The sequence below is a fragment of the Vicugna pacos genome, chromosome 4 (assembly GCF_048564905.1).
Source record: "Vicugna pacos chromosome 4, VicPac4, whole genome shotgun sequence".
In the NCBI taxonomy this organism is placed as follows: Eukaryota; Metazoa; Chordata; class Mammalia; order Artiodactyla; family Camelidae; genus Vicugna; species Vicugna pacos.
In genome coordinates, this window is record NC_132990.1 from 72,996,676 (window position 1) to 73,023,180 (window position 26,505).

General features: G+C 53.1%; 2 protein-coding genes across 15 annotated transcripts; both read right to left on the reverse strand.

Moving 5' to 3' along the window:
- Positions 1-56: 56 nt before the first annotated feature.
- On the reverse strand, positions 57-15,734 carry ST6GALNAC6 (ST6 N-acetylgalactosaminide alpha-2,6-sialyltransferase 6). Of its 13 annotated transcripts, none has more exons than XM_072960179.1 (7): positions 15,489-15,734; positions 15,312-15,363; positions 9,328-9,418; positions 7,261-7,440; positions 4,862-5,268; positions 2,163-2,270; positions 57-1,540 (listed from the first exon to the last, which is right to left on the reverse strand). In XM_072960179.1, the coding sequence occupies exons 3-7, from the start codon at positions 9,340-9,342 to the stop codon at positions 1,351-1,353; spliced, it is 900 nt and encodes a 299-aa protein (XP_072816280.1). In that variant the 5' UTR covers positions 9,343-9,418; positions 15,312-15,363; positions 15,489-15,734; the 3' UTR covers positions 57-1,350. The 13 variants fall into 13 exon arrangements, with proteins under 13 accessions (XP_072816280.1, XP_072816282.1, XP_072816283.1 ...); XM_072960181.1 differs by lacking the exons at positions 15,312-15,363; positions 15,489-15,734 and adding exons at positions 11,938-12,146; positions 12,267-12,416; XM_072960182.1 differs by lacking the exons at positions 15,312-15,363; positions 15,489-15,734 and adding exons at positions 11,938-12,008; positions 12,267-12,412.
- Positions 15,735-17,391: 1,657 nt separating this feature from the next.
- On the reverse strand, positions 17,392-26,053 carry ST6GALNAC4 (ST6 N-acetylgalactosaminide alpha-2,6-sialyltransferase 4). 2 transcript variants are annotated; one of them, XM_031677605.2, is made up of 6 exons: positions 25,903-26,053; positions 25,394-25,479; positions 23,672-23,857; positions 20,721-21,133; positions 18,757-18,864; positions 17,392-18,087 (listed from the first exon to the last, which is right to left on the reverse strand). In XM_031677605.2, the coding sequence occupies exons 2-6, from the start codon at positions 25,403-25,405 to the stop codon at positions 17,901-17,903; spliced, it is 906 nt and encodes a 301-aa protein (XP_031533465.1). In that variant the 5' UTR covers positions 25,406-25,479; positions 25,903-26,053; the 3' UTR covers positions 17,392-17,900. The 2 variants fall into 2 exon arrangements, with proteins under 2 accessions (XP_031533465.1, XP_031533466.1); XM_031677606.2 differs by lacking the exon at positions 25,394-25,479 and having other exon boundaries at positions 25,903-26,050.
- Positions 26,054-26,505: the final 452 nt, after the last annotated feature.

Below are 26,505 nucleotides of genomic sequence, written 5' to 3' on the forward strand. Positions count from 1 at the left end.
CGAAGCTCTGGGCCAGAGAGAGCAGATCTCAATTTTGGAGACACGGGAAACAGAGCTGGAACTCAGGTGTGTTTATTCCTGTACAAATCATTACAAAAGCAAGTCTGGGGTAGTTGCTGGCCCCCACCCCTCCACTCCAATGTGCAGTGGCTCACTGCTGGCCTCTTCCTCCTTCACCTGACCCCTCCACTCCACAGCCTCTTCCAGGAAGTCCTCTAGTCTTCCCTTTGAGGTTCCAGAAGAGCAGGGGGGTAAACCCACCCCACCGAGGCCCAGCAATAAAGTGCCAATAAAGTGACGAGACAGAGCCCAGGTGACACAGCTTCCAGCTCCCTAAAGCCTTCCCAGGCCCAGCTGGAGGGATACCTTTGGACAGCTCCAGCAGCTACAGACAAAGAGGCTGAAAGAAACCCCGATTTGGCTGGGATCCTCTCCTTTCTTAGTTCCAAAGTCTCCAACAAGTGGAAAATCTCACTGCTGGATAATAGAAAAGGGGGCCTGGCTCTTTAAGAGCCAAGCTAATGGCAGCTGGGCAGAGGGAATAAGAAAACAGCTGAAGGTTTGTCCCTTCCTATCTGAGTCCCCTAAACCCTAGGGGAATTTGCACAAAAATATCCTCAAGTTTCCAGGAGGAGGTGGGGAAGGGAACCTCAGACCTTCAGGGAGCTGAGCCCCCCAGCAAGGGGTGATGGCTGGAGGAATCCAGTCTTAACAGAAGACAGACCCATGGAGGTTGGTGGGGGAGGTGCAAAGGTTCTCAGACTCCACACTAGAAGCTGATGCAGGCAGAAGGATGCCCAAAGAGGGGCAGGGGGTTTGTCCAAGGCTACTCAGGGCAGAGCCAAAACCCCCAACACCGGCCTCCCACCCCCAACACCATCCCCCAGACAACCCAACAAACACCCCAGCCCGGCCTCCAGAAAGCTCCCACTCCTACGCAAACTCTTTCTGGCTCTGGGAAGTGAGAGGGCAACACAAAGTTCCTAGATCCTTGGGATAGGACCCTGCTGCCCCAGCAAAAAGGAAACAATTTGGGGTCTATCCTGGGGCTCTGAACCAAGGCCTCATTGGGGAAGGACATGTCCTTCACCTCAGTTTACTCAGAAATACCCTGACTATGCTCAGACCCTGACTGGACGAGAAATACCCTCAACACCCGATAAATGACATAGGAATCCAAATCCCTGACTGGCCAAGAGATGCCCCCAAGCCCTGAATGGCTGGAGGCTACACCCTCTTCAAGGGCCTGATTGGTCAGAAGACACTCCGACCAGTCTTGATTGGCCAAGAGGTGGCTGGGCGGAGACCCACTTCCCGTGTCCCTTCTGAGTGCCCCACAGGCAGGGCGGTCTAAGTCCAGGAGGGGTGGGAGAAGGTGATTCCGTACAGCTGGGCCCAGGATGAGAAGACCCTCTTCTCCGTGATGAAGCGGTGGTGGTTGCCCTTGCGGCTGTGCTCATTCTGGATGTAGGTGACACACTCGTCCGGCCCCTTGGGCTCATAGTAGTGGTAGGGCATGTGTTGCAGGCGGGGTCGCTGGCTGGGGCAGAGCAGAGGCGGACCATAAGGGCAAGGTGGGCACCAGCAGGATCCTGCCTTTTCCAGCCCCTGACCTGCTGTAAGATCTCAGTAGGGGAAATCTCTGCCCTTCCCTGAGCCTCAGTTTCCCCATCTGTGAAATGGGTGTAGGGTAGACTAACTTCATGACCCTCAAACTTTTTTTTTTAATGCAGTGGAAATTTTTCCTTTCCCCAAGAAGGTGACAATGTGGGGTAATGGTAAGAACTGTGGGGTCTGGAGCCAGGCTCCCAACCCCTGAATAGAGTAACGTACCTATCCCTTAGGGTCACTGTGAAGTGTAAATGAGATAATAAATGTAGTCATGCTTGGTACAGCATGCCTGGTCAGTACTCAGTAAAAAATAGCTGTCACTTCTTAGGCTTTTTATATAGTCATAATAATAATAATAGTAGTTATTATTAATATACAAACTCTAAGCTTGGGATGGAGGTCCCTGCAGTAGCTCCAAGGAGCTTAGATCTCTGCAGAGCAGTTTGAATACCATAAAACAGAGGTCCTCGAAGACACCCCAGCCAAAGTTTCCAGACCCCCAGCTCCACCCTGGGGCCAGTGAGTGGCATTGTCCTGGGAGGGGGACTCACCTGCAGTAGTCAGGGGGCACCATGCCATAGACGTGCACGTGGTCACACAACCCCACCGCAATCACCATGGTGAACCAGCCGGTGCTCAACCACGAATGAGACTTTTCCCTGGGGACAGAGAGGAGTCATAATGAGGGGGCAAGCAGGCAGGGGTGGAACAGGTAGGGAGGAGTGGTCAACCCGCAGAGTTTCTCAGAATTCCTCCCACACACTCATGGGGCCCTCCCCCAACCTCGGCTTCGCCCTGTCTAGCGCCACTGTGGGAGCACGGGCATGCTGTGGCAGAGGGCTTGTCTGGACAGAGATGAAGGGTGTGGAGAGGGCTCCTCTGAGGGAAAGAATAGGAAGAGGGCATGCTGGGAATTAACTCCGAGGAGACTGGTCGCACTTGGGCAGGCTAGGAGTGACCATGACCACAGAGCACAGTGGAAGCAGTTGTGTACATGCTAGGAACAAACTCCTAGTGAAAGAAAGTCAAGCTGGGAGTGATCACAAGTCCAGAGCAAGGCACAGAACAAGTTACCTAGAACCTCAGGCTGGACTACCCACTTTAGCAGCCACTAACCGCACATGGGCGCATGTGAGCACCTGACTAACTGAGGCCATTCACAAAACATCCTCAGTTTTTCTCATCCATGAAATGCATAGAACAACATAGGTATCCCTTAGGATTACTGTGAGGAGTAAATAAGATAATAAGTGTAGTAATGCCTGGTACATGGTCAGCACTCAGTGAAACATAGCTGTCATCTCTTGGGCTTTTTATATGGTCATAATAACATGGCTGTGGTTGAGATGAGCTGTCATTGTAAAATACACACTGGATTCCTTAGACAGTATGAAAAACAGAATGTAGAATATGTCACTGATAATTTTTTACAAGTTGAACTGAAAATATTTTGGGTATATTTGATTGAAGGTGGTTCTCTGAAAAGTTTAACAGAAAATAAACCTCTCGCAAGACTGACAAAGAAAAAGACACAAATTACCGATATCAAGAATAAAAGAGAGGATATCATCACAGACTCTGTAGACATTAAAAGAATAATAAGAAAACCTCAAAAAACTACATACATGAATTTGACAACTTAGATGAAATGGGCCAACTCCTTGAAAACTACAAACCATCAAAACTCACCCAAAATGACATAGATAATCTGAATATTCTATAACTCTTAAAGAAATTGAATTCACAGTTAAAAAATCTTCTGAAAAAGAACTCTCCATGCCCAGAGAGTTTCACTGGCAAATTCTACTAAACATTTAAAGAAGAAATAACACCAATTCTATATAATTTCTTTCAGAAAATAGAAGAGGAAATATTTCTCAATTTATTTTCTGAGGCCAGCATTACCCTGATACCAAAACCAGGCAAAGATAGCACAAAATAAATGCCAGACCAGTATCTCTCATGAACACAGATACAAACATCTCAAAAAAATATTGCAAATCATATCCAGCAATATATGAAAAGAAAAATACACCACAACCAAGTGAAGTTTATTTCAGAAATGCAAGGCTGATTCAACATTCAAAAATCAAAGTGTGCACCAGAAACTGACACAACATTGTAAACTGACCATACTTCAATAAAAAAAGAAGAAAAATCTATGTAATCTACCACATTAATAGTCTTAAGAAAAACCACATGATACCAATTGATGTGGAAAAACATTCAATAAATTCAATATCCAACAATGATAAAATCTCTCAGCAAACCAGTGAGAAGGGAACTTCCTCAACCTGATAAAAGGAAGCTACAAAAACCTACAGCAAACATCATATTTGATGATGAAAGACTGAATGCTTTCCTCCTAAGACTGAGACCAAGGCAAGGATATTAACTCTCACCACTTCCAATACAATTCAGTGCTGTATTGAAAGTCCTAGCCAGTGCAATAAGGCAAGAAAAAGAAATAAGAGGCATATAGATTAGTAAGGAAAAAATAAAACTTCTTATTTTCATATCCTTACATCACGATCATCTGCACAGAAAACCCCAAAGAAGCTACAAAAATCTCCTAGAACCAACAAGTAAGTTTAGCAGGATTCAGGATAAAAGATCAATACATAAAAATCAATATACTAGCAATGAATAATTAGAAACCAAATTTTTTTTTAATTAGTATAAGTCAAACAAAATATGTAGTCTACATGTGGATATACTGGGTTAAGTGAAAAATACATTAAGTTAACTTCACCTGTTTCTTTTTACTTTTTAAATGTGGCTCCGATAAAAATTTAAGTTACACATGTGGCTCACATTCTGTTTCTATTGGACAGCACTGGTCTAGCTTTTCTAGGGAGATTAGTCAGAGCAGGGCATATTGAGAATGACGTATTCTTAGACTAGAGCGTGCTGAGAGCAACCATGTGCTTAAAGCAAGACTTGCTGGGAATGATCAGCTCTTCCATGGGGCATGCTACTGGGAGGAGTTCTCCAAGAAGGATGCTAGGAGTGACTGTCCAACCTCAGAGCAGAGGATGCTGGGAGCCCTCGTTCTCTCAGAGCAGTGCACGCTGGGAGGAAGCCCTCCCTGCAGGGCATGCGGGAAATGACGCATACTAATTGTTGGACATGAACCGAACTCCCCTAGGAAACCGGTCCAGAGGTGGCAAGAAGTGACCACGCCCTCTGGGCAGAGCATGCTGAGAGGAAGCACTGGGCTGGCCAGAGATAGAAGGCAGGAGACTGGTACCTGTCCTTGCCTGTCTCACTCCGGAAGAGGTCGTCAAACTGGCGCATGCGGCCGAGAGAGACGGCGTAGGCCTCCATGTTGGGGAACGCCAGGCCTGCCCGCTGGATGATGCGTACCAGGCTGCCCTGGGGCTTCTGCATCTTGCTTGGGGGACCCCAGAAGATGAACACAGTTTCGGGGGTCCGGTTGACGAACTCCTGGGGCCTCTGCAGCACACGGAATACACTGGAATGGGCCACCACGCGGAAGGTGGTCTTGTTGCCCACATCGGCGGAGTAGCCTGTGGTGGGTGCGTCGTTCATGCGGATTGTGCACTCTGCCCGCTCAATCTCGGGGCCCAGCTTGGTGCCCAGCAGGTGGCTGGAGCTGGTGACAATCACACACTGGTGGCACCGGGAGGGCAGCGTCTGGTGGGGGAGGGACAAGCAAAGTCAACATTGTTAAGACCACTCAGTGCCAGATGCTGTGCTTCGTATATCCAGGCCTCCACGAGGCAGGAATTACGATTCCATTTTAAAGACAGAGAAACTGAAGCCAGCATTCAACAAACATTTATAGCAAGCTGGCTAATGGCCAAGTACAAGGGCCAGAGCAATGAGCAAAAGAGACCTCACTTCTGCCTTCAAGAAGCTCACGGTCTTGGGAGACAGACAGTGAATAAGTAAATGATAGAATAACACCAGGTGGTAAGTTAAACGTGCTAGGAAGAAAATAAAATAGGGGCAGGGGATCAAAAGTGGAAGGAGTGAAGGCTACCCTAGAAAAGTCATCTGGGAGGTCTCTCTGAGCTGATACCTGCAGGAAGAAGAGGAGCACATAGGGCAAAGTGTTCAGGTAGGAGAAATAGCATGACACTAGGCTCTGCAGTGGGAATGACCATGGTGTGTTCAGAAGCAAAAGAAGGCTGCTTGGCTGGGGCAGAGTTAAGGAACAGAACAGGACAGCCATGCAGGGATGTCCCCAAGTTCACACAGCAGAGGAGTGCAGGGTCAGGATTTGAACCCAGGTCTATACGGCCACTGAGCCCCAGCCTTAGCCCAGCTCCCCAAAGATGACATCCTCCCCAATGCATCCATGACATTTCCACATCACCCGTGAACAGGACACCACGTTGTCAATCGGAAAGGGTGTGGAAATTGCTCTGGGACTCTGCTCCCCTATGGATGAAATGAATGGCTTGGAACCACATGCTATCTGAAGCCCATTTTCTGCCCATGGAATTCCCATGCACCCTTCGAGTCTAAGCTCAGGTGCCACCTCCTCCAGGCAGACTTCCCTGAGCCCTTACTCCAAGATCCAGCAACATGCCCCATGTATCTCAACTCACAGCTTTGCCAGCTTTCCTGGGCTCCACTTTTCTGACCTCCCCTATCAGGCTGGAAACAACTGCAAGCCAAGCTCTGTCTTACTCGCTTCCACATCACCCACACTCAGGCTGTTCCACTTTCTCCTGGGTTCCACTTTTTCATTCTCTTTCAAGAGTTCTTAGGGTAAAGAAAGTCTCAGTTAGGTGTTAATCTGTCTCTAAACATCTGCTAATTCACCCTTTTCCAGTGAGGGTGTGTTCAGAGCCCCAGGCTCTATACACTGTGTAGACAAAGACCTGAAAGATTTAGGATGTTTAGTGAGAGGAGAGAGAGGTAGGCAGGGCCTGGGGAGACCTCCTCCTGGAAGGTGGAGTCCATGCTTGAAGCCAGTTCTCTCCCTGACCCCAGCGAAAACAGTAGGGCTCAAAGGACTACAGGGTGAACCCCAGAAAAACAACCTGAATTTCACAGCTACCCAAGGCAAACAGAAGCCCCAGGAATGACTTTTGGCCTCGCTAAACATCTGTAGCTCATCAGGGGTAATGCCCTGGTTCCTTGCTGTGTGGCCTTGGGCAAGTGATGTCACCTCTCTGAGCCTTGTTTTTGTCTCTTCAAAGGAGATAATGCTAACCTCACAGGGTTGGTATGAGGACTCCTGCTGATCACAGTGCCCAGCACACAGCAGGCAACTGATAATGGGCAGTTGTTGTAGTTACTGTTGTTGTGTTGTCAAGGATCCTAGTGTTCTGCTCCCAAACCCTGTGCAGATTCCCCTGCAGAGACAGAGATAACTGAAAACCAGAGAGACCTTTCCAAAGAGATTCTGACTCAGGAGACAGATAGTAGCACTAAGGGTGGGACTTTGGAGATAACCGAGGCCCAGAGAGGGACAGCGTGCTAGTCCAGGGTCACAGAGCAAACAAGGGGCTGAAGGCACAGGACTCCTGGGGTCCACCCTTTCCTTTAAGAGGGGTAGAGGAAGTAGAGAGAAGAAGTGGAGGAGGAGGAGGAATCGGGATTATCAACAGTAGGCAGTGGGTAGGATGAGTCACCAGGCAGCTCTCAGAGAGCTCCCCAAAGGGGCTGCCCTACCTTGTTGCCAAGGATGGGGGTGTATCCATCAGTGATGCTCCACTTCTTAAGGTTGACGGGCCGGCGGAGGCGGCCCCGCAGGGAGCCGTAATGAAAGACCTCGTTGGCACTGTTGGAGCTGTAGAGGATGAGGATGGTGATGAGGGCAAAGAGGGTCACGAACACTGCTGACCGCTGCTCCTGGAGAGGGGAGAGGCCAGTGAGGGCCCAGCCGCCTGGCAGGCTCAGCACCCCTACTCTTTGCTACCTACCATGCTTGACTAACTCCTGCTCTTCATTCCAGACCAATTCAGGCACTACCTCCTCCATGAAGGCCTCCTCCAGCTCCCTGAGCACCACCTAAGTCAGCACCAATCACACTGCATTTACATCGCCACATCCCTCCATTAGACCATGAGTTTTGAGGGCTGGCACTCAGTCAGGCTTGATCCCCACTGTATCAGTTCCCACGGCCAGGTGCAGAGCACAGAAGGTTTTCAGGGTTTGTTGGATTGGATTGGACGTGGCTGTCAGAAGGATCCCTCCAGTTGCAGCAGGAAGGATGCTTGGAGACAGGTGGGGCATTCAAACGAGAGGGCCCAGGTCTTCCTCAAGCAGTTACTGTCCATAAATGTTTATCATTCATTTAAACCTGAAGGGAAAGGGTCTGGGAAGGAATCAGGAGGCATGGGTAGTCAGTACACCAACATGTGGCTGACAGGGTGGAAAGTGGTATCCACTGTCCACTGGCATTTATTTGCCCAGGGTCTGCAAGGCTAGGTGGACGTGGGAGTCCTGGTTCCTTGTGCTGAAATCTCTGCTGGTTATCGATGTATTGCTTCTCAGCTCCAGGTTTACTCTTTTTGCCTGCTCTGTGAAAATGGATCTGGGCCCTTTACATGTTTTACCTTGCCAGCACACTGCATAATAAGTTTTGTCAGTAGAGGGCACTGGAGAGAAACTGCAGGAGAATAGGCATTTGCTTCTGGGTTCTGGGGACTTTGCACCTTATTCTGGTGCATTTGCTCCTACAGTGCACATGGCTTCTCCAGCACATGTTCCACCTCCAGTGCCCAGTGGCCAGCGGCTTCCTCCAGCACCCACCTTCAGACAGTTTTAAAGCAGAATGCCTCTGACTCCTGCTGTAATCACAGCTTTTCCAGAGTTGAGGTCATGGAGCACACTCAACCACCAGCAATACCCAAAAAACATAAGCTTCCCCTCCCTGGAGCAGTTTTGCATGGTGCTTGAATTGCCTGCTGGGAGTTATCACCTGTGAACATCCTTCTCATAGCCTAGCAGGTAGATTTGACAATTTCCACCAGCACAGCACCATAGTCAGTTCTCTGCCATCCAGTGTGCCAGAGCTGTGCCTTCTCCAGCAAGGCCTGGATCTCAGTCCTGGGGGTGGTGGCTGCTCTTATACCTGCTATTCCTGTATTCTGTAGAGTTCTAATCCCTTGTTACTCCAATGCCCCATTATAGTTAATAATTCTTTACATTAAACTTTCCCTGCTCAAATTACTGTGTGGTTTCTCTCTCCAGGTTGGACCCACATACAACCACATCACCCTACCCCCAACTCTTAGGTTCTGCCAAATCTGTGGTGCAGTGGATCCTAGAAAAGGGGTGTTCAGGGCCAGGTACAGAGCAGGTGCTCAGGAAAGCATAAATGAATGAATGATGAAGAATCCTGGCAGCTTCTTAGTGATGCTCACAACATTCTGTCATCTTTGACTCTGAACACTACCCCCTCCCCCAGCCCCCCATTCACCTCTACCTCCCCACCCTCATCCCCTGCACAGCACTCCACAGTCCCCTTCTCAGCCAACACTTTAGCGGAGATGGACCAGCCAAGCCTAGGAGGACAGAGGGGGACCTGGGCCCAGAGAGAGACAGGAGCTTGCCCAAAGCCACACAGATCAGTGGCCAGAGCAGGCCTCACATCGGGGCCTCCCAGGCATCAGCAGCTTCTCAGCAGGGAAGAAAGACTTGTGGTGAACTGGGACCGAAGCAGGTCCGAAGGAGCCCATTTCACCGAGGGACATAAAAAGCTGAGATGAGGACAACAAATGAAGGGGCACTTACTTTGTTGCTACTCATCTCTTTCCGGCGTCTGCTGAGGGGCAGGGGCCAGCGTCCTGCAGGTGGCCCAGGGGGCAGGGATGTGAGGTCACACCTGTAAGCCACAGAAAGGGTCACGGCCTAGGTATCCCCCCTAAGTCCAGCTGGTCCTAGGCTTCACCCTCCCCACCCATGACTTCCAAGGCTCAGAGCTGTATCTATTTTGCATATGGAGACACTGAGGCCCCAGAAACAGCAGAAACTGGCCTGAGGTCACACAGTAAGGTGGTGGCAGAGCTCTCTCCTACTCTGCCCGCTGAGCAAGGACCTCCCCACACTGCAGCTCTTAAAGTCACTTGCAGGCCTAAAGCTGGCTCCACTGCTGGTGGGGACTTCCACCCACACAGCAGGAGCCCCATTCATACCCCTACTCTAAACCCTGCCTTATGTTCCTGAGGCCTCAATAAAGCAACATTTCTTGTATGTCCCCAAACTCCTCTGCACTCATAAACTGGCCCCTCTGACTGGAATACCCTCCAGTATCCTGCTCACGCCCACTCATCCTCATCCTCCAAGCCTGGGGTGAGCCCGGAATGTCTCTTGTGTGCCTCCTCCTAGCTAGGCTAAGAGCTCTCTGAGAACGCAGCCCACACATGTCCTCACCCACACGTTCTGCATGCCTCCAGAGCCCTGGACATGGGTGCAGGGGGGCCACTGAATGAACTCTTTCTTACCTTTTTTCCCCTTTGTTTCAACTTCATTCATTAATAAGTAAGATCTTGGGGGTTAAGAGCTCAGACTCACCTGTTTAATGGCCATAATCACAGCCCCATCCTCCGAGGGTGAGTATGGGGCCTCGGAGGACCATGCAGCCTTAATTCCTGTCTCTGCCCTTCCTTCCTGTCCCAGCTCCAGCCCCAGTGGCCTCAGCTGTGAGGGGACAAGCCCAGCTCTACTCCTCACTCCCCAAAGGGCCCCCACCCTCCTCGCAGGACGCAACTTCTCAATTTCCCCACCTGTCAAAAGGGAGTAGGTACTTGTGTCCAGCTACCTCCAGCAGATTCAAGGCCAGAAGGCACTAAGGAAGGAGTCTGTGCAGAGGGAGAAACTGGGGCCCAAGAACTCCCCAGCTCTGTCCTTCCCTCCAGGGGCCTCCTAGCTACGCACACTCTCTCAGTGCCCTGACCTAGCAGCTGTTTACTCTGAAACCGCTACCAGAAACAGGCAGAGAACCCCGGGCCAAAGGAGGTGCCCCCGCGCTGCTCCTGATTGGTTAGGCCCTAACCCCGCCCACTACACAACCCCGCCGCGTCTCGGCGGGAGCCCCCTCCTTCCGAGCCTGGCTTCGGGTTTTTCCGCAGCCTGCCGGGGACTCTCAACGGGACTCTCACCATGGTCCTGTCCCAGCGGTACAGATCAGGAAACTGAGGCTCATCAGAAGGGAAAAGCAGCTTGTCCTTGGACTCAAAGCCCATTAAAGCAAAAATTGTCCAGAATCGCTGGGTAGCCCCCATCGGCCCTGACACCTCTGGCATCCCAGCTGCCTTTCTGAGCAGAGCCTCCCCTCACTACCCTTTCCTTCAGATGCCCCATGCTCCAGACACACTAGAGCACTCCACTTCCCAGGCCCACACCCAACTTTCCCACCTTGGCCTGAGCAGTGCCCTCAGCCAGGACCACTATCCCCCTGGTCAGCCCCGTAACAATCCTGCCCTGAGTAGGCCATGGTCAGTACAGCATCTCAGGTTCAAGTGTGAATCCCGCTTCCACCACTTACTGGCTGAAGGGCCTTGGGCAAGCCATGTGACCTCTCTGAGCCTCAGTTTCCTCATCTGTGAATTGGAATCATAAGAGCAGGTAACTCACATGGTTGTTAGAAGGATTCAAGTAGATGTGGTAACGGAAGCACAGGGTTTGAAAGTGCTTGCTCAGTGCCAGCAGCTGTTAGTTGTGTGGTTATTCATTGTTCAAGGCCTGCCTCTTCAGGAGCTTGCCAGGAAAACACTCCCCTGCCCACCGATGCCTAGCCCAGCAACTTCCCTCTAGAATGCAACCCCTTGCTAAGTATCACCCACTCACTGAATCTTCCTGGCAACACTGCACAGTGGAGGCTCTTATCCCCATTTCACAGATGAGGAGACTGAGGTTAAGAGAAGAAAAGTGCCTTGCAGCGCTGTCCAAAACCTGCTGGGGAACCTTGTTTCCAGGTTTGTTTCCATGGAGTAGCCCAGGACTGAGCCTGATCGGATCTCTTTCAAGGATCCCCCAGGGCTGGATTTGACTAGAGGCCACCCGAGTGTGTGACCAGCACCTGGTCCAGCAAAGGGGCGCAGGCCTGTTGGGGAGCGACTTGCTCAGGCTAGGGAGGCAGCAGCCCAGAGCTCTGAGCCAGGAGCATAGACTCACACCCAAGGTGGGCCGCGCGGGAGGGCTGAATCTTGGGTTAAGGGTGGGGGCCACACCCTACCCTCTGTCTCGGGGCTTTGCTTCTCCCAGCTCAGGGAGTCCTGCAGTAACCGGACGTCCCTAGGAACGGCGTAGGAGGAGCGCTCCCGGGAGAAGGGGGAGGGAGGTTTCTAAATCCAAATGGGGGGCGCCGAAATCGTGGGTCCACCTGCAAGAGGGGAGACTCACCCTCCGCGCCCCGCTTGCCCTGAGTCCCCGCACCCTCCAGCACGCCAGGGGGTCCGTCGCTCTAGCCCCAGCTGGAAAGAGAAGGGAAGCAGGACAGCGGCAGGGTCCCCAAGCTCTGATGTCAGCGGCAGGAGGCCCCGAGAACCCCGCGAAAGCCCTTGGGCGCGAGGACCGGGATCTCCAGGCGCGGCTGTCAAGAGTGAGTGGGTCTAGGAGAGCCCCGGGAGCCCCCGCATCAATTTCCATCCCCAGCGGCTCCCGACCCCCTTCTACCGGGGCGCAGGCAGCGCCCCCCTCCCGCTGCCCGCCTCCGCGCGGCTCCCGTTCACCTTCCACGGGGAGCGCCCGGCTCCCCGCAGCCCCCGAGCCCCCTCACATGGCGCCGGGAGCGGAGAGCCGGGGTCTGCGCTGCTCCGACCGCCCAGGCCCCGCCGCAGCACCGACCCTCTGGGTCCTAAAGCCGCCGCTCGCCGCGCGGGGCTCAGGCCTGGGAGGCGGGCGGAGCCTCGAGGGGCGGCGGGTGGCTCCGCCCCCCCCCCCCCCCCCGGCGGTGCAGGAGGGGATGGGTGAGACGCGAGGGACCCCGGAAGCGCCTCGCTTACTTCTCTGGTCAGCCTGTGGTGACAACCACAATAACAACAGCCTTCCAGAAAACCTGTAGTGTGGGTCAGGCCCACTTCTACCTCGCTTTATTGTCTCCACGACCGGGATGGGGAAACTAAGTCCCTGAGCACACTGCTCTTGGAGTCGGCTGAGTTTCTCCCTGGGCGCCCCTACCCCGGGCCTCCAGAGCCCTGCACCCAGTAGTCACCCTGGGTGAACCCAGGGGCCCACCGTTGAATTCAGCTCTGCCATCTACTAGCTGTGTCGCCTGAGCACGTTACTTATGCTTCCCGAGCCTCTGGGAAAAAGGAAGAACAACTTCACAGGGTGTTGTAAGGATTAAAAATGTTACATTACTTCTTATAATTATTGGGGTATTCATTACATCATTCTGTGTGACAGTGAAAAAAACAAGTAGCCATGCTGGATGCCTGGTTAAATGAACAAAGGCACAGCCCTGCTAAAATGAATAATGCAGATCTGTAGGCTCAGGCAGGAAGAGATGTCCAGGATATTTACAGGATATTTAAGTGAAGAAAGCAAGTTTAAAAAATGCACCTCTACAATCATTTTAGGAAACAGTTGTAATATTTTGCATTCTGCTCCTTGGTATATATACCCTCGAGAAACTCTTGCAAACGTATGCAACAAAGTTCACCGCAGCATTGTTTGAAATAATACAAACCTGGAAACAGCTCATTTATCTATCAAGCAGAATGAAATTTTTCTTAACATTATGATACATTCACATGGTGGGATACTATATAGCAGGGGAAATGACAAGGTGAATCTTACAGACAGGAGGAGTGAAAATAGACAAGTCCTGGAAGGCAAACAGAACTACACAATATATTGTTTGAACTACAACAGGCAGTAGGCCACCTCTCATAGCCAGGGACAGGAGATAGTTTTAACTATCAGAGTGATTAAAGTTTTAAAAGCAAAAGTCAAGAACACAGCTGTCTCTGTGGGGAGGCAGGGATGCTGGAGAGGGGAAGAAAGGCAGGGGTGTACGAGTTAGAATAAAAGGTCTGGTCTTTAAGTGGGACATGAGTTCAAGAGATTCACTATATTGTGTTTTATAATTTACAAGTATAATGCATGCTGTCATTCAGGAGGAAAGATATATCAAATGAAAATGAAGAGATACTTTTTTGCCTATCACAATGATGTAAGTGTTAATAGTGGTTATTTCCAGAATGATAAGATTATGGGCTGCTGTCTACTATTGGTTTAACTGCACTTTCCAAAATTTTGAAGGTAATGGTCACACAATGTTTTTATATTTGAAAACTTATTTTTAATTTATAAAAAATGAACTGCATATATAGCTTGATTCCTTTTTTTATACAATGGTCTATGCATGAATGTTTGTAAATGCACACAAAAGGTGACTGGAAGATTGTTGGCAGCAATTTCCCCTGGACAGTGGATGCAGGGAGGGTGGAGTGGGGCCTATCTTCACTTTTTGCTTTATAAACTTCCTGGTGGTTTGCACTGGACTCATTTGGTAAGTTAATACCACTTTGTTTTTAATTAAAACAAAAGTCAGTGGGCCCAAGGTCCAGCCTCCAGGCCATAGAGACACTGCCCACCAGGCAGGGGGTGGGAGGGAGAGGGGAAGTGTGAACAGACAAGGGAGGCTTCCTGTCGCTCTGATGTCCACCTTTATCCACTTCCTGAACCCCAGCCCCATCCTCACCCCAGCCCTCCTCAGCCACCTGACTCGCCCTGCTGGCCGCAGGACAGAAAACCACAGAACCACGGAACAGGGAGCAGGGCAGTGGGCAGGATGCCTGGTGAATCTGACTGCTGGGGCCTCAGAGATGGGGAGACCCTTGCTTAAGGTCACTGGCAGGTTACAGGCTAGAGGTGGCGGCGTCCTGTCCCCAGCCCTGCTCCCAGCCCCAGGCCAATGACTGGGACTCTGGAAATAAAAGGGTACGGCAGTCCAGCTCTTGGACCAAATCCAGATCCGGCTTCCAGATCTGGAATTTCCTCCTCAGGCTTGCCATGCCCCTGGGCCCAGGCTCACTGCAGGAGGCTCTGCTCTAGGACTGGCTGGCTTCCCTTTCCTGGGCCCCAAGAACAGTAACCACTTCAAGAACAGTAACAAGGATAAAAAAATACCACAGCTCCTGTATGTCAGGTGCTTTCTCCTGGGCTAGTAAGCAGTTGCAAACATACCTCACTGAATCATTAAAATAACCTGTAAGATGGATATTGCTGTTACTCCCACTTCTCAGAGGGAGAAACTGAGGCACAGAGAGTGCACAGGTGCCTGGGCTAGGACTCCCCCAGGCCTGTCTGCTGAATAATCACAAGTCTTTCTGCTTCTGAAAGCCCCAGGCTGGCCCCACAAGATTAGGGGGTCCCTTCATGGGTGGAAGGCTGTGGCCATTCCTGGTGCTACTCCCTGACCCTCTGCTTCAGTGCTTCCTGCCCCAGGGTGGGGGTCCTGGGTGTGACCCTCCCCTCCTCACCCCTTAGCAATTTTTGCACTGTTAGGCTTTTTCCCTTCCATGAGATACTGGAAAGAGTCCTCAGAGGCCTCTGGGCAGTGGGTCTGGAACCAGGAAGAACCTGGTCCTTCACAGACAGAGGCCGGAGTGTTCAGGCTGGCCCAGGCAACACGGCACAGGGGTGTCCAGCAGTACCTGGAAGAACGGAGCTTCCTCTCCTCACCCGGCTAGATGATGTTTGGGCCTAGCCCCAACTTCCTTCTGAGGAGAGGCCCCTTAAGACAGATACCACCAGGCTATGAGGCTCACCTGGCTTCCCCACTGTCCTCAGGAGAAAGTAGGTGGGTCCCCAGCAGGCTTGCTGAGAAGGCAAAGGAGCCAGAGTGAGACAGGAAAACAGAGGCCCAAAGAGGTGCTGCACACTGAAGTAAGTGCCCCCCACCACACTCCCCAGGACTGGGAGGAGGCTCCTGTCCCCCAACTCACCTCCCAGAAGCTGCAGGAACTATAGAGGCAAAGAAGAAGGTCCAGAGAGATGTCAACAGGCCCAGATCCAGTTTCCAGTTGTCTTCGTTGGCCTGCAGGAAGTAGCTGGTGGGTCAGTCTTGCCAGGTCACCACTCCAGAAAGACAGTATTTGGACCAACCCAGCAGTAAACATCCTACCCACCCAGGGGCAGGGCCATGACAGAGGTGCCTCTGTGCACTGGGCCCAAGGGCTGGGCCAACATCTCCCAGGAAATGGAGCAGGAGGAGGGACATCCCGGGAGGGGGTGGAGTTGGAATCCCAGCAAAACCAGTAGACCCTGGAGACTGAGGATGACGCTGTGATCAGATAGCTGATGGGGGTAGAAAGTCTTCCTGTCCATCTGTCACCAACAAGGAAGGCAGGGCTAGGTGAGCAAGGGTGACCCAAGTGCCAGTCTTGGGGACAAGCACTTTATGGGTCTTACCTCTCTGAATTCATACAGTCCCATGAGGTAGGCACTTTAATACCTTTTGCAGATAAGGAAACTGAGGCCTGGAGGGAGGCACTAATCTGCCAGGGTCCCACAGCAGGAAGTAGAGCCAGAGTGAGGCCAGGTCTGACTCCAGCGCCCTCCCTCTGAGCCAGGAAGTTCCCCCACCAACCCCCTGCCTGCCAGGTTACAGCCCACCGTTAAAGTTTGCCCATCATCTGCTCAGAAACACTCACCACTGCCAGGCCTGCCAGCCTCCTCCCTGCTTCCCCAGCTCAGGGCTGTCCTCCCTCCTCCCATGCCTGCAGAGGCTTCTGGGCCCACCTGGCTCTGGGTAGGGAGAGGCAGGGCACAAAAGGCAGGCCTGTGGGTCAGGTGTCGGGTCTCCAGACCCCCCTGAGAAGGCTGAGAGCGGCACAGGGAGTGTCTCAGGTCACCCAGACTCCCAGGCACAAATGGTTATGTGATCTGTGAGGTCCAGGGCGAAATGAAAAGGCAAAGCTCCTTGCTAAAAAAAAAAAATACACACACACACACAAACACATACGTATATATACATATGAAGAATTTCAAGTGACGACAGCAGAACATTAAGCTAAGTGTGGCACCCAGGCAACTGCACAGGTCACACACCAATGAAGTGGCCGAGCCCTGGAGCTAGAAGCTAGAACTCCAGGCTCCACCTCAGCTGAGAGCCTGAGGTCCTGGTCCTCCATTAGTTTCCTGGCTTCCAGAAGAGGGAGGGAAGGAGGAGGGAAGAAAGAAGAAAGGAGTGGTGGTGAAGACCCCCTGGGCTCTTTCCAGCCCCCTGGTGCAGGGCACAGACAGTCAGGCTCAGCTCTCAGACCCAGGATTGCATGACTCAGCCTCATGGCTTCACTTCATCTATAACACTGCCCACCTCACACACCTGGATGGTTGCACATCCTTGCTATCTGTTCACCGGTGGATCTGCTTTTCCACTTTCCAGGTGAGGAAACAAACTCAGAGGAAAGCCCTGGGCCTGCCCTCCGCCTTCCTTTTAAGCAGTGTAACCAACGCCAGAGGTAACAGGGAATTTAACTGGCAAGGTCCTTTTGACCATGGATCAGGGAGGCAACACGAGGTGGAGGAATTTCCTCCCACCCAGAGTCATTTCCTCCAAGGCCCCAGGCTCTCCTCCCACTGGGTGCAAGTGAGGTCCTATGGAAGTCTCAGAGCTGGAGAGTTTCCTATGCCGCCACGGGGCCAGGCTCCCTGACCCTGGGGGGAGGAGGCTCCCTGACTGGTTCGGGGAAGCAGTAGGCTCTTGGGGAAGAAACACACAGGCAAGTCAAATGGCCAGAAGCCCCACTGGCGGTAGGTCTGCCCTCAAGACAACAGATTATTACTGGATTGTGGGAGGGAGAGGAGCCCCGATCCCCACCCCTGGATACATGACAACACCCGAGACAGGCTTCTTGAAAACATGTTTACCCGTACACTCCAGAGGGGGCCCTGGCCATCACAGTTCAAAGGCCCTTTTGCCCAGTAAACCCCAAGCTCTGGGCTGCCCTAACCAGGGCACCCAGCCTGGGAAGTGTGGCACCAAAGGCAGGTGGAGAGGGAGTGTGGGGAGTGAGGACCAGGGCTGGTGCACAGTCAAAAGTCATGATGCTGGTGAGTTGGGGGCTGCCAGCCCCGGGGGCAAAGGCCACTGGACAGCCTGGAGCTGGGATGAACCCCAAAATGAAAATTCGGATTATCCAGGGAGCAAGGGTGGGAAGGAGGGTGCAAAGGTTGCCACGGGCTCCCCTCTTCTCCCCCTAGGTCTGGGGGCCTGAGATGGGTAGGGCAGGAAGCGAACTTGGGTCCGCTAAGCATGTGGCAAGAGGCAGAATTCATAAATTAAATGTTCTGGTGGAGTGTAGCTGGAACAGAGGCTTGGTGACAGTGTCGTGGCCGGTGGGGAGATAGGACTACTAGGTTCTCCAGGACGGATGGGCGAACACGATGGGCCTCTTCTTGGCCCAGCGGGAGAACACGGCCTTCTCAGTGATAAAGCGGTGGGCGCTGCGGGGTGCCCGCTCATGTGCCAGATACATCTGACATTCGTCCAGCCGGCCCTTCTCAAAGTAGTGGTAAGGCACCGAGGGGTGGCTCTCTTCCCTGCAGGTGGGGAACAGGGACAGGCGTGAGGCACCAGGACTCTCCCACCTCCCGCCAGACCCTACCACCTACTGCAACCACACCTCACCAGGTACTACAAGCCACAGAGCCCCATGCCTGGTCCCAAGGACCACGATAGATAAAGAAGGAATAGGGCTGCCCAAGGATCCCAAAGGCCAGGGTTCAAGCCCTGGCTCTGGCTCTGCCTCTTGCAAGCTGGTTGACTCCAGGCCAAAGACATACCCTGTGTGAGCCTCAATAACCCATCTGTAAAATGGGGATGGTAGTACCTACCTTCCAGGCTGAGACCACAGGTCAAAAAATGGCAAAGCGTCTCATGGGGAAAGGGTATAGCTCAGTGGCAGAGTGCTTGCTTAGCAGGCATGAGGTCCTGGGTTCAATCCCCAGTACCTCCATAAAAAGATTAAAGAAAAGAAAAAAAAACTTTAAAAAATGCAAAGCGCCTTGTGCTGGGCTCATGGTGAGAGACCCCTCTTTCCCCGGAGCACGCAGATGCCAGCCCCGCACACCTACCTACTCATCGGCACCATGCGAACTAGTGCCAGGCCGAGGAGTGTCTGTGCCTCAGTCACCCACTGGGAAGCCCACCCCCTCTCCAGCATGGACGGGCCCATGGTGCCCTCCTGCCCGGTGCCCGGCTGGCCTGACCTGCAGTAGCTGTCGCTGACCATTCCATAGACCACGATCTCCTCGCACAGCTCCAGGGCGAGAATCATGGTGAACCAGCCGGTGCTGAGAAAGGAGCCTGACTGCCTCCTGGCAGGGAGGGGGAAACACAGTCAGCCCGGCTGTGTCCCACCCCCAGCCCCTCAACTTGCCCCGCTCCACTAGGAACAAGCCGTTGTGTGGCAGCTCCAGACTCATCTCTCTCAAGGCACAGCGACCCTCTCAGCCAAGGGCCTTTCACCTTGACCCCTACAGAGGGGAGGCGGGCAGAGACAGCCCAAGGCCAATAGCAGGCAAGAGGTGGAGACTGGTGCAAACCCAGGTCTTTTCTCCTCACCACCCTCGCAGGGCTTGAGCAAACTACCACCCTCCATCCCAGCGATATTGCGGAAGCCCAGATCACATTCTCTCCATATCTAAGGGACCAAGCTTGGGGAGACAGCAGTGGGCAGCAGGGTACAGTAGTTGAAAGTGGGGAAGAAGGAATCTCTGGAGTCAAATGGTCTTCAGTTTGAACCCTGAATCTGCTCTGGGGCATCAAGTTTGCTCGTGAACCTCTCTGAGCCTCAGTGACCCATCTGTGAAATGGGAATAATTAGAGGCAGTTACGGAGTTGAAACGCTGTCAGCCCAGCTCCTCCTCCATGCTCCAACACCATACTCAGAGCAAGGGACCATGTGGCTACCCCAGGCCTCAACTCTCCCAAAGCACCAGCACTGGTTACTCTCCCAGCTGGGGGCCACTCACCTCCACCTCAACCAAGGGGTTATGGGCTGGTTCATTCATTCAGACTGAACACCTCCCAAGCCCCTTGCTGGCCAGAACCTGTCCCACAGGTGCTAACATCCTCAAAGGAAGGGGCGACTGGGAGAGAACTGCTGGGAAAACGGTGAAACAAAAGAATGGGATGAAGGCTATCAGGTGGGAGGTGCTCCTTCAGATGGGGTGGTCCAGGCAACAGTCCATCCACATCTGAATGCAACGAGTCATTCATGGGAGGGTCTGAGGGGAGGAACGGCATGTGCAAAGGGTTACAGGTGAGAACAACATGAACGTCTGAGGACAGCCAGTGCAGCTGGAGCAGCAGGGTAAACGGAGGAAGAGGAGGTCACAGAAGCAGCCAGATCATGCGGTCTTATAGGCCAGGGGAGGGGAGGAGGCCGGAGTTTGGGTTTTATTCTCCATGTGACAGGAAGCTGCTATACAGTGAGGGCTGGTGACTGACGGGATAAATTCCCTGGGGCCCTTGGAGCTCAGACCACGGAGGGCAAGAGTGGCAGCAGGGAGACCAGCCATGAGTGTGCTGCAAAAGCTGGGGAGGATGGTGGCTTAGGTCAAGGTGGCACCCGTGGGCACAGAAGGAGATTCAAGAGCCTACTGCATGCAGTAGGGGATGAAACAAAGGGAGTCATGGGCAAAGCTCAAGTTTTTGGCTGAAAAACTAGAGGCTAGCGGCTGTATTTCCTGAGCTGGGAAGGCGGGGGGAGGAGCCAGGGCTCGGGGGAGGAGGCCACAGGAGAGAGATAAAAGGGGACTTGAACGCAGAGTACTTAACCCAGTGCCTGGAGCATGAAAAGGGCTGATAGAACTGCAGCTGTTACTTTCATTATCTCGAAGGGACTTCAGAGACCAATTCAGGTCTCAGAACATCCCCTCCAGAGGGAAGAGCTCCCTGACACAACCCTAACACTAGTCAGTGCTCGCCAACCCGTGCTGGCAAGGCCAAATGCCCTTTACCACCATTTGGAATTCACGAGCTATATGATAACTCGATGAATGACAGTCCCTCTGATTCCCATCCCCCATCAGAGGGCAGGACCATGTCTGCCTCTACCACTGCTGAGCCCCAGCACCTGACAGAGCAGACCCTCGGTAGATAAGAGGCTCCTCAGGAAGGCAGGCCCCCAGCCGCCAGGGAGACCCCAGCAGGCAGGCCCCCAGCTCACCGGTTCTTGCCCGTCTCGTCCTGGAAGACCTGGTCGCAGTAGGCCATCATGTGCTCGGTGAAGGTATACACCTGCAGGCCCGGGTACATCCTGGTGAGCTGCAGCAGCGAGCGGTAGGTGCGGCCGCCAAGCGCCCGGTCCATGTGCTTCCCCTGGCCCCACACCACGTACAGCGTGTCTCGGGCCTGCTTGAAGTAGTGCGAGTAGTTCCGCAGCAGCAGCGGCACGCTCGTGTGGGAGATGACGCGCAGGGTGCTGCGCTGGCCCACGTCCGCCTCGAAGCCCACGGTGGGTGCCTGGTTCATGCGAAGCACGCACTCAGCACCATCAATTTTGGCGCCCAGGCCTGAGCCCAGCATCTGGCCGGAGCTGGACACCACAGCACAGCTGTGGCACAGCTCTCGGACCAGCGGCTGCGAGAGGAGGTAGAGAAAAAGAAAGAAAGGCATGGGCACACAGCTTCCACTCCCTCCCACTGGCTCCTCCACCCAGTAACACCCCCTGACTGCATTGACACCTATATCAGCTTCAAGTACTTTACCAACCCATTTTGCAGACGAGGAAACTGAGGCTGGGCAAGTGGAGCGACTTTCCCAGGGTCACACTGATAGCAACATGGCAGAGCTAAGATTCTACCATCAAGGTCCCATGCTTCCTCATCAGCAATGTTCCTTGCCTTTGTCTCTATTGCTGAGGCTCTAATAGTGTGTTGTGGTTCCTCATTATGGTTACATAACCAAATATTTACAAAGCACTCAGAGCAGTGCCTGGTACAGATTAGGTGCCACGTATGTGTTAGGTAAATATGAACGCAGGCTCTTCAGAATCACTCTGAGGTCACTCCCTCCTCTACCTGAGTCATTTCTCATCAGCCCAGTTTATAAGTAAAAGCACTCTTTAGTGCCCACGACAACATTGGGAACCTCTGGTCCTGAGCCTGAGTCCTGGCTCTGTCCCCTCCTAGCTGTGTGGGCTTGGGCAAGTCACTTTGCCTCTCTGAGCCTCTGTTCCCTCATCTGTAAAATGGGGATGAAAATCATATCTACATGACTGGGTTGTAAGGATTCAATTAAAAATGCCTGGAGAGCCTCATAGTGAAAAAAAAATGTGACAATGAATATATGTATGTTCATGTATAACTGAAAAATTGTGCTCTACACTGGAATTTGACACAACATTGTAAAATGACTATAACTCAATAAAAAAATGTAAAAAAAAAATGCCTGGAGAGTGATCAACACAGACCTAGGGCACAGTGAGGGCCCACACTCCATCTCATTATCCCCTGAGAGGCAGAAGCCAAGCCAATAAGCCTGCAAACATTCACTGGAGGTCAGGGGTCAGAGTTCCCGGAAAAGGACTTGTTCCCCACCCTAGGTCTCCATGCTCTCCTGGGGGAACACAGGTTTACAGGTGCCTGCAAAGGATATGGGAACATTAATTCTAGTCACTAAAAGACACATTGTCGCAGCCCACTCAGGGACGTTTTATGTCTAACATAATGTTGATTTAAGGATTCATAGCCCCATTTTCCATGCCCCAGCAAAAAAGAACAAGACATCCTTATTCTGCTCTCAGTTTGAGCCTGTCCTGACAACTAAGGTCTGTTAGATCTGAGGTCACCACCAGCCCCAGGTGGTGTTTGCTTGTCCTGCACAAGGTCTTTTAATCCTTAATTTATAAAAATCAGCCCTCTGGACATTCAAAATTTAGATTTTCAGCTTCTGTTAACAAACTCAGAGGATCTGGCCACCCTGGGCCCACGTCTCCATGGGCTCTGAGTGTCTGAAATGGACACTGGCCCAGCCCACCTCGCCGTTTGGCCCACTTGCCCAAACCTGTGGAGGGCCTGAGTTTGGCCCCCTCGACCCACCCTGCCCCCCACCACCCTAGCTGTTTCTGCATCTCGATCAAAGATTTACACAGCACCTGTTCCTAACACTGTCCATGAATCATTCAGCCAAGACTACACAGCAACCCTCCAGAGGTAGAATTGCAACGATCACCTTTCACAGATAAAGCAACTTCAGCTGCCCCCTGGCCCCACCACGTACAGAGGGATGAAGACCTGTAATAGGTCTCCTCCAAGACAGGGTCCCTGAGCACATCTCCCTCTGACCAACATTCAGAGAGTCATCAGACTCAGAACTGGGAGCTTCATGCACTGGGTGTTGCTTGGGGATGCCTTCATGAAACCTACCAGATGAGGCCGCTGAAATCAGAGTGAGGGGTGTATAGTGCTCCTAACCTCACCCAGCAGAGAAAGCATGGGGAGTGGATGCCGTGGGGCAGGGGCCTCAGCTGGCTTGCCACCTCTGGGCTCCATCATCCCTGGCTCCCCAAGAGGAGGAGCTCTGGGGCTGATATGACTTTTATCTGTGTCGTCTGTATCTTCAGCAACGATCAGCACAAGGCAGGATACATCCAAGGCACCAAATACACACTTGCTAAATAAATGGATGGCGTGCAGACAGTTAAATCTAAAAATGGACAGCAGGGAGGTTATAGCTCAGTGGAAGAGTGTGTGCTTAGCATACATAAGGTCCTGGGTTCAATCTCCAGTACTTCCATCAAAATAAGTAAATAAATAAACCTAATTACTCCCCCAAGGAAGGAAGGAAGGGAGGAATACGTACAGGATGCATGTATCACCATGATGTGATGATGTCTGTCTCCCCCACTAGACTGGGCGTCCCAGGTGGCCATCCTGTGTTACTTACCTTTTTTATCCCCTGCACCCAGCTGAGAGCAGCTAGGCAATATTTGTTGAATTAAAAAAAAAAATGTCCTTTTAGAACTTGGGGCTCAGAGTGACTGGTCAGCATCATACAGCTGGTGAGCAGAGGAGCTGAGCCCAGGGTCCAGGCCGGCCTGACTTCAGCCCAGTTCTCACTACCCCTAGAGTGGGCAGTGAGGGGAGCACCCTTGGCCGGGCTGCTCAGCTGACTCACCTTCCCATCTGGCACGCTGCTGTACCCACTGAAGTGCAGGGGCCCTGGCACAGTGGGCCGGAAGTTGACAGAGAAGTGGGGGTCCAGGCAGGAGGCCAGGCAGAAGGGCAGGCAGGCCCAGCAGCACAGCAGGATGTAGATGGCGGAGAAGCCCAAGGAACACAGGATGATGAGCAGGAGCCGACCCTGGGGGAGACAGTGGTCATGGGGTGGGAGTGGAGGGCCCTGGGGCTCCTAGAAGCTTCTGCAGGGGTGCTGCACCCCAGCCTCAATGGCCCAAACCACAACTCAGTAGCTCACAGAATATCAGCAGAGTCCACAGTCTCTGCTAATCAGGACTTCTTCTCGGTTGTCAGGCTCAGGGCATATGAGCCCCTGGAAATAAGCCCTATCATTATTTCCATATTCTAGATAAGGAAACCAGTTTGGGGTGATATGCATAGCTCAAGACCACCAGCAAGGTGAGGCCTCATAACCAGGCTGTAGAAGCCGAGGTGCAGCGTGCAGCCTTGGGTATGACTTTCCACCTCTCTGGCCCTGTTTCCTCTACAGAATACAGAACGCCTGTAGTGTGAACTTACTATGAGGGCAATGGTAAAAGTGCTACTGTAAAGCGCACATGAGGACAGGAGAGTGGCCCATCAGAAGGGCAACAAGCCCCCTTCAGACCCTGGGATAAGACTGCCTGTATGCCCACAGCCCATCCGCTCCCCTAGCTGACTCAGTGGCCGTCCCCCTAGCTGACGATCATCTGGGTCAGCAGACTGGGTGAGTAAAGAGGGTGGGAGAAGAGGATTAGCTAAGAAATGGTTTCAGTAACTGAAAGCTGCAGCCCAGAGGTTCCCGCCTCCCAAAACCACGTGCCAAAGGCCATTTGAACCAGGAAGCTCTCCTGGCCCCCTGCCCCTGCTGGCTGACTCAGTGAATACCCCCACCAAGTCTTCAAGAAGAGGCCACCTGGGGCTGCTATTGTGTGCTGAGCCCATCTGGTCACCACCTGTGTTTCACTGGGCTCTGATTTTCTCCCAGCCTGCCCCAGAGGCACAGGTCCCTCTGCTGACCCTTTGAAATCACCTAGCAGCTGGCTGGTGCTCTTTGAAAGTCAGAGGTTAAAAAGCAGCCCCCACCATCCCTCCAGGCACATCCTGCAGGGGCCCACCTTCTTCTGTCCACAAACCACATCAGCTACTAAAAATAAATCTTTGTGTGGCCAGCTGTGAGTGGGGGTGGGGGTGGGGTTCAGACCCTGAGGCCTCAGGCTCTGCCTGGTACCTGGTCCCCTGCCCACGAGGGACCCAGAGACCTTGATTCAGGCAGCCATGGTTGACTCCCCAAGACATCCAGGGCTCTCTGGCACAACCAGGGGCTTCTGAATAAAGTCAAGAGCAGCTAAACTGAACTTTCACAACGTGTCCCCCTCCCAGGTGACCAGATGCCTCACCTGGGTGACCTTGGGGATGCTCAGAGGAGGTAGTACTATGATCTCCATTTTACAGGGGAGATGGGCAAGGCACTGAAACTAAAGAAGGAATGCCACTTACATGGGGCCACACAACCTGGCAGATCAGGGCTGGACTTTGAGGACAGTCTGCCCTTCTCCTCAGCTCAGGAGCAGTGGAGTCAGAAGTGATAGTCAGTCCTGGGGTGGGAGAGGCTACCGAGGCTGCTGTGCCAGAAGCCACCTCCAAGTCCCCTGTGAGCCTTCCTCCTTCCGCCACTTACCCGAGCCTTCATGCTGTTGCTCCGCTCAGCAGCCGGGTGGCTGCTGTCTCCAGGGAACGGGCTGGGAAGGGATGGGAGCCTGGGACCTGCCAAGACCCAGAAACTCAGAGCTGGGTCCCAGGCCTCTGAAGAAACTGCTCAGGGAAACTGAGGCAGGGAAGGGTACAGGCTGGGGTCAAGGCAGATGGCTTCTGGGAATCAAAAGCCTTAAAGTCCCCAAACAAGGGGAAGCACTGTTCCCATCCTAAAGGAGCTGGCATCAGTGATCCTTGGGAAACCTCCCGCCAACTCAATCCCCATTGTATAGGCGGGGAAGGAGAGACAGTCAGGGGGAGCCCTTGGCTCAAGGTCATCCATCGAGTCTGGGTCAGACAGAACCAGGAGCCAGGAGCCCGACTCCCACCCCATCCCTCCTACCTCACTAACGGAAAGGCCCGGGGCGGGATAGACGAGGGATTTCCACCCCTCTCCCCAGACCCCACCGCCCCCTCCCCCGGCGGGGTGCTAACCGGGCGGGCAGGTTAGAACGCGCCGGCTGCTCCGAATCCGCTGCTCGGAACTCCATGGCCCGCGGACCGGGCTAGCCGGACTGGAAGCCTGAGCCCTGGGGCGGAAGCGGCGCTGCCGCCGCAGCTTCTAAAGGCTGTAAACTGAACCTGCGCTGCCGGGGGCGGGGCGGGGTTTGTGAGGACGGGGAGGAGACAGGCGCGCTGGGGGCGGGGCTGAGCGGCAGGGGCGGGACCTACGGGCGGGACCTACAAGGGCGACCGGAGCGGCGGGGGCGTGCGTGGCTGGCGGCGAGGCCTCCGGGATAGGGAATCCGGCCTCAGCAATCGGGGGCGGAGTCTGAGCTCCAGCATCTCTGCTCTTCCGCCCTCCCAAACTTTTCCCAAGCTCCTGCGGGAGGCGGGGGTGGGCGGCCCCGCAGAGGAAAGGCTCAGAGGGTGTTGGAACCACTGTACCATGGCTCCCTGGTCGTCTGGACTGGAGTTTCTCCATTTCTGAAATTGTTGGGGCCCGGGATTAAGCTGTATTTTAGGGTCAGGCAGCCTCCGGTTTCAGGCTGGTAGGGTTGCCAGATTTAGCAACTAAAATACGGAACGCCAACTTAT

What these genes read in the sequence shown, in the direction of transcription:
- ST6GALNAC4 (XM_031677605.2), bottom strand. An exon ending in GCAGCGTGCCAGATGGGAAG is followed by an intron (nt 21,134 to 23,671) that starts GTGAGTCAGCTG and finishes CTCCTCTCGCAG; the next exon opens with CCGCTGGTCCGAGAGCTGTG. An exon ending in GACGAGACGGGCAAGAACCG is followed by an intron (nt 18,865 to 20,720) that starts GTGAGCTGGGGG and finishes CCTCCCTGCCAG; the next exon opens with GAGGCAGTCAGGCTCCTTTC.
- ST6GALNAC6 (XM_072960172.1), bottom strand. Translation starts at nt 11,106, where the DNA reads ATGGCTTGCCCAAGGCCCTTCAGCCA. An exon ending in CCCCCATCCTTGGCAACAAG is followed by an intron (nt 5,269 to 7,260) that starts GTAGGGCAGCCC and finishes CTCCCCCACCAG; the next exon opens with ACGCTGCCCTCCCGGTGCCA. An exon ending in AGTGAGACAGGCAAGGACAG is followed by an intron (nt 2,271 to 4,861) that starts GTACCAGTCTCC and finishes CTCTGTCCCCAG; the next exon opens with GGAAAAGTCTCATTCGTGGT.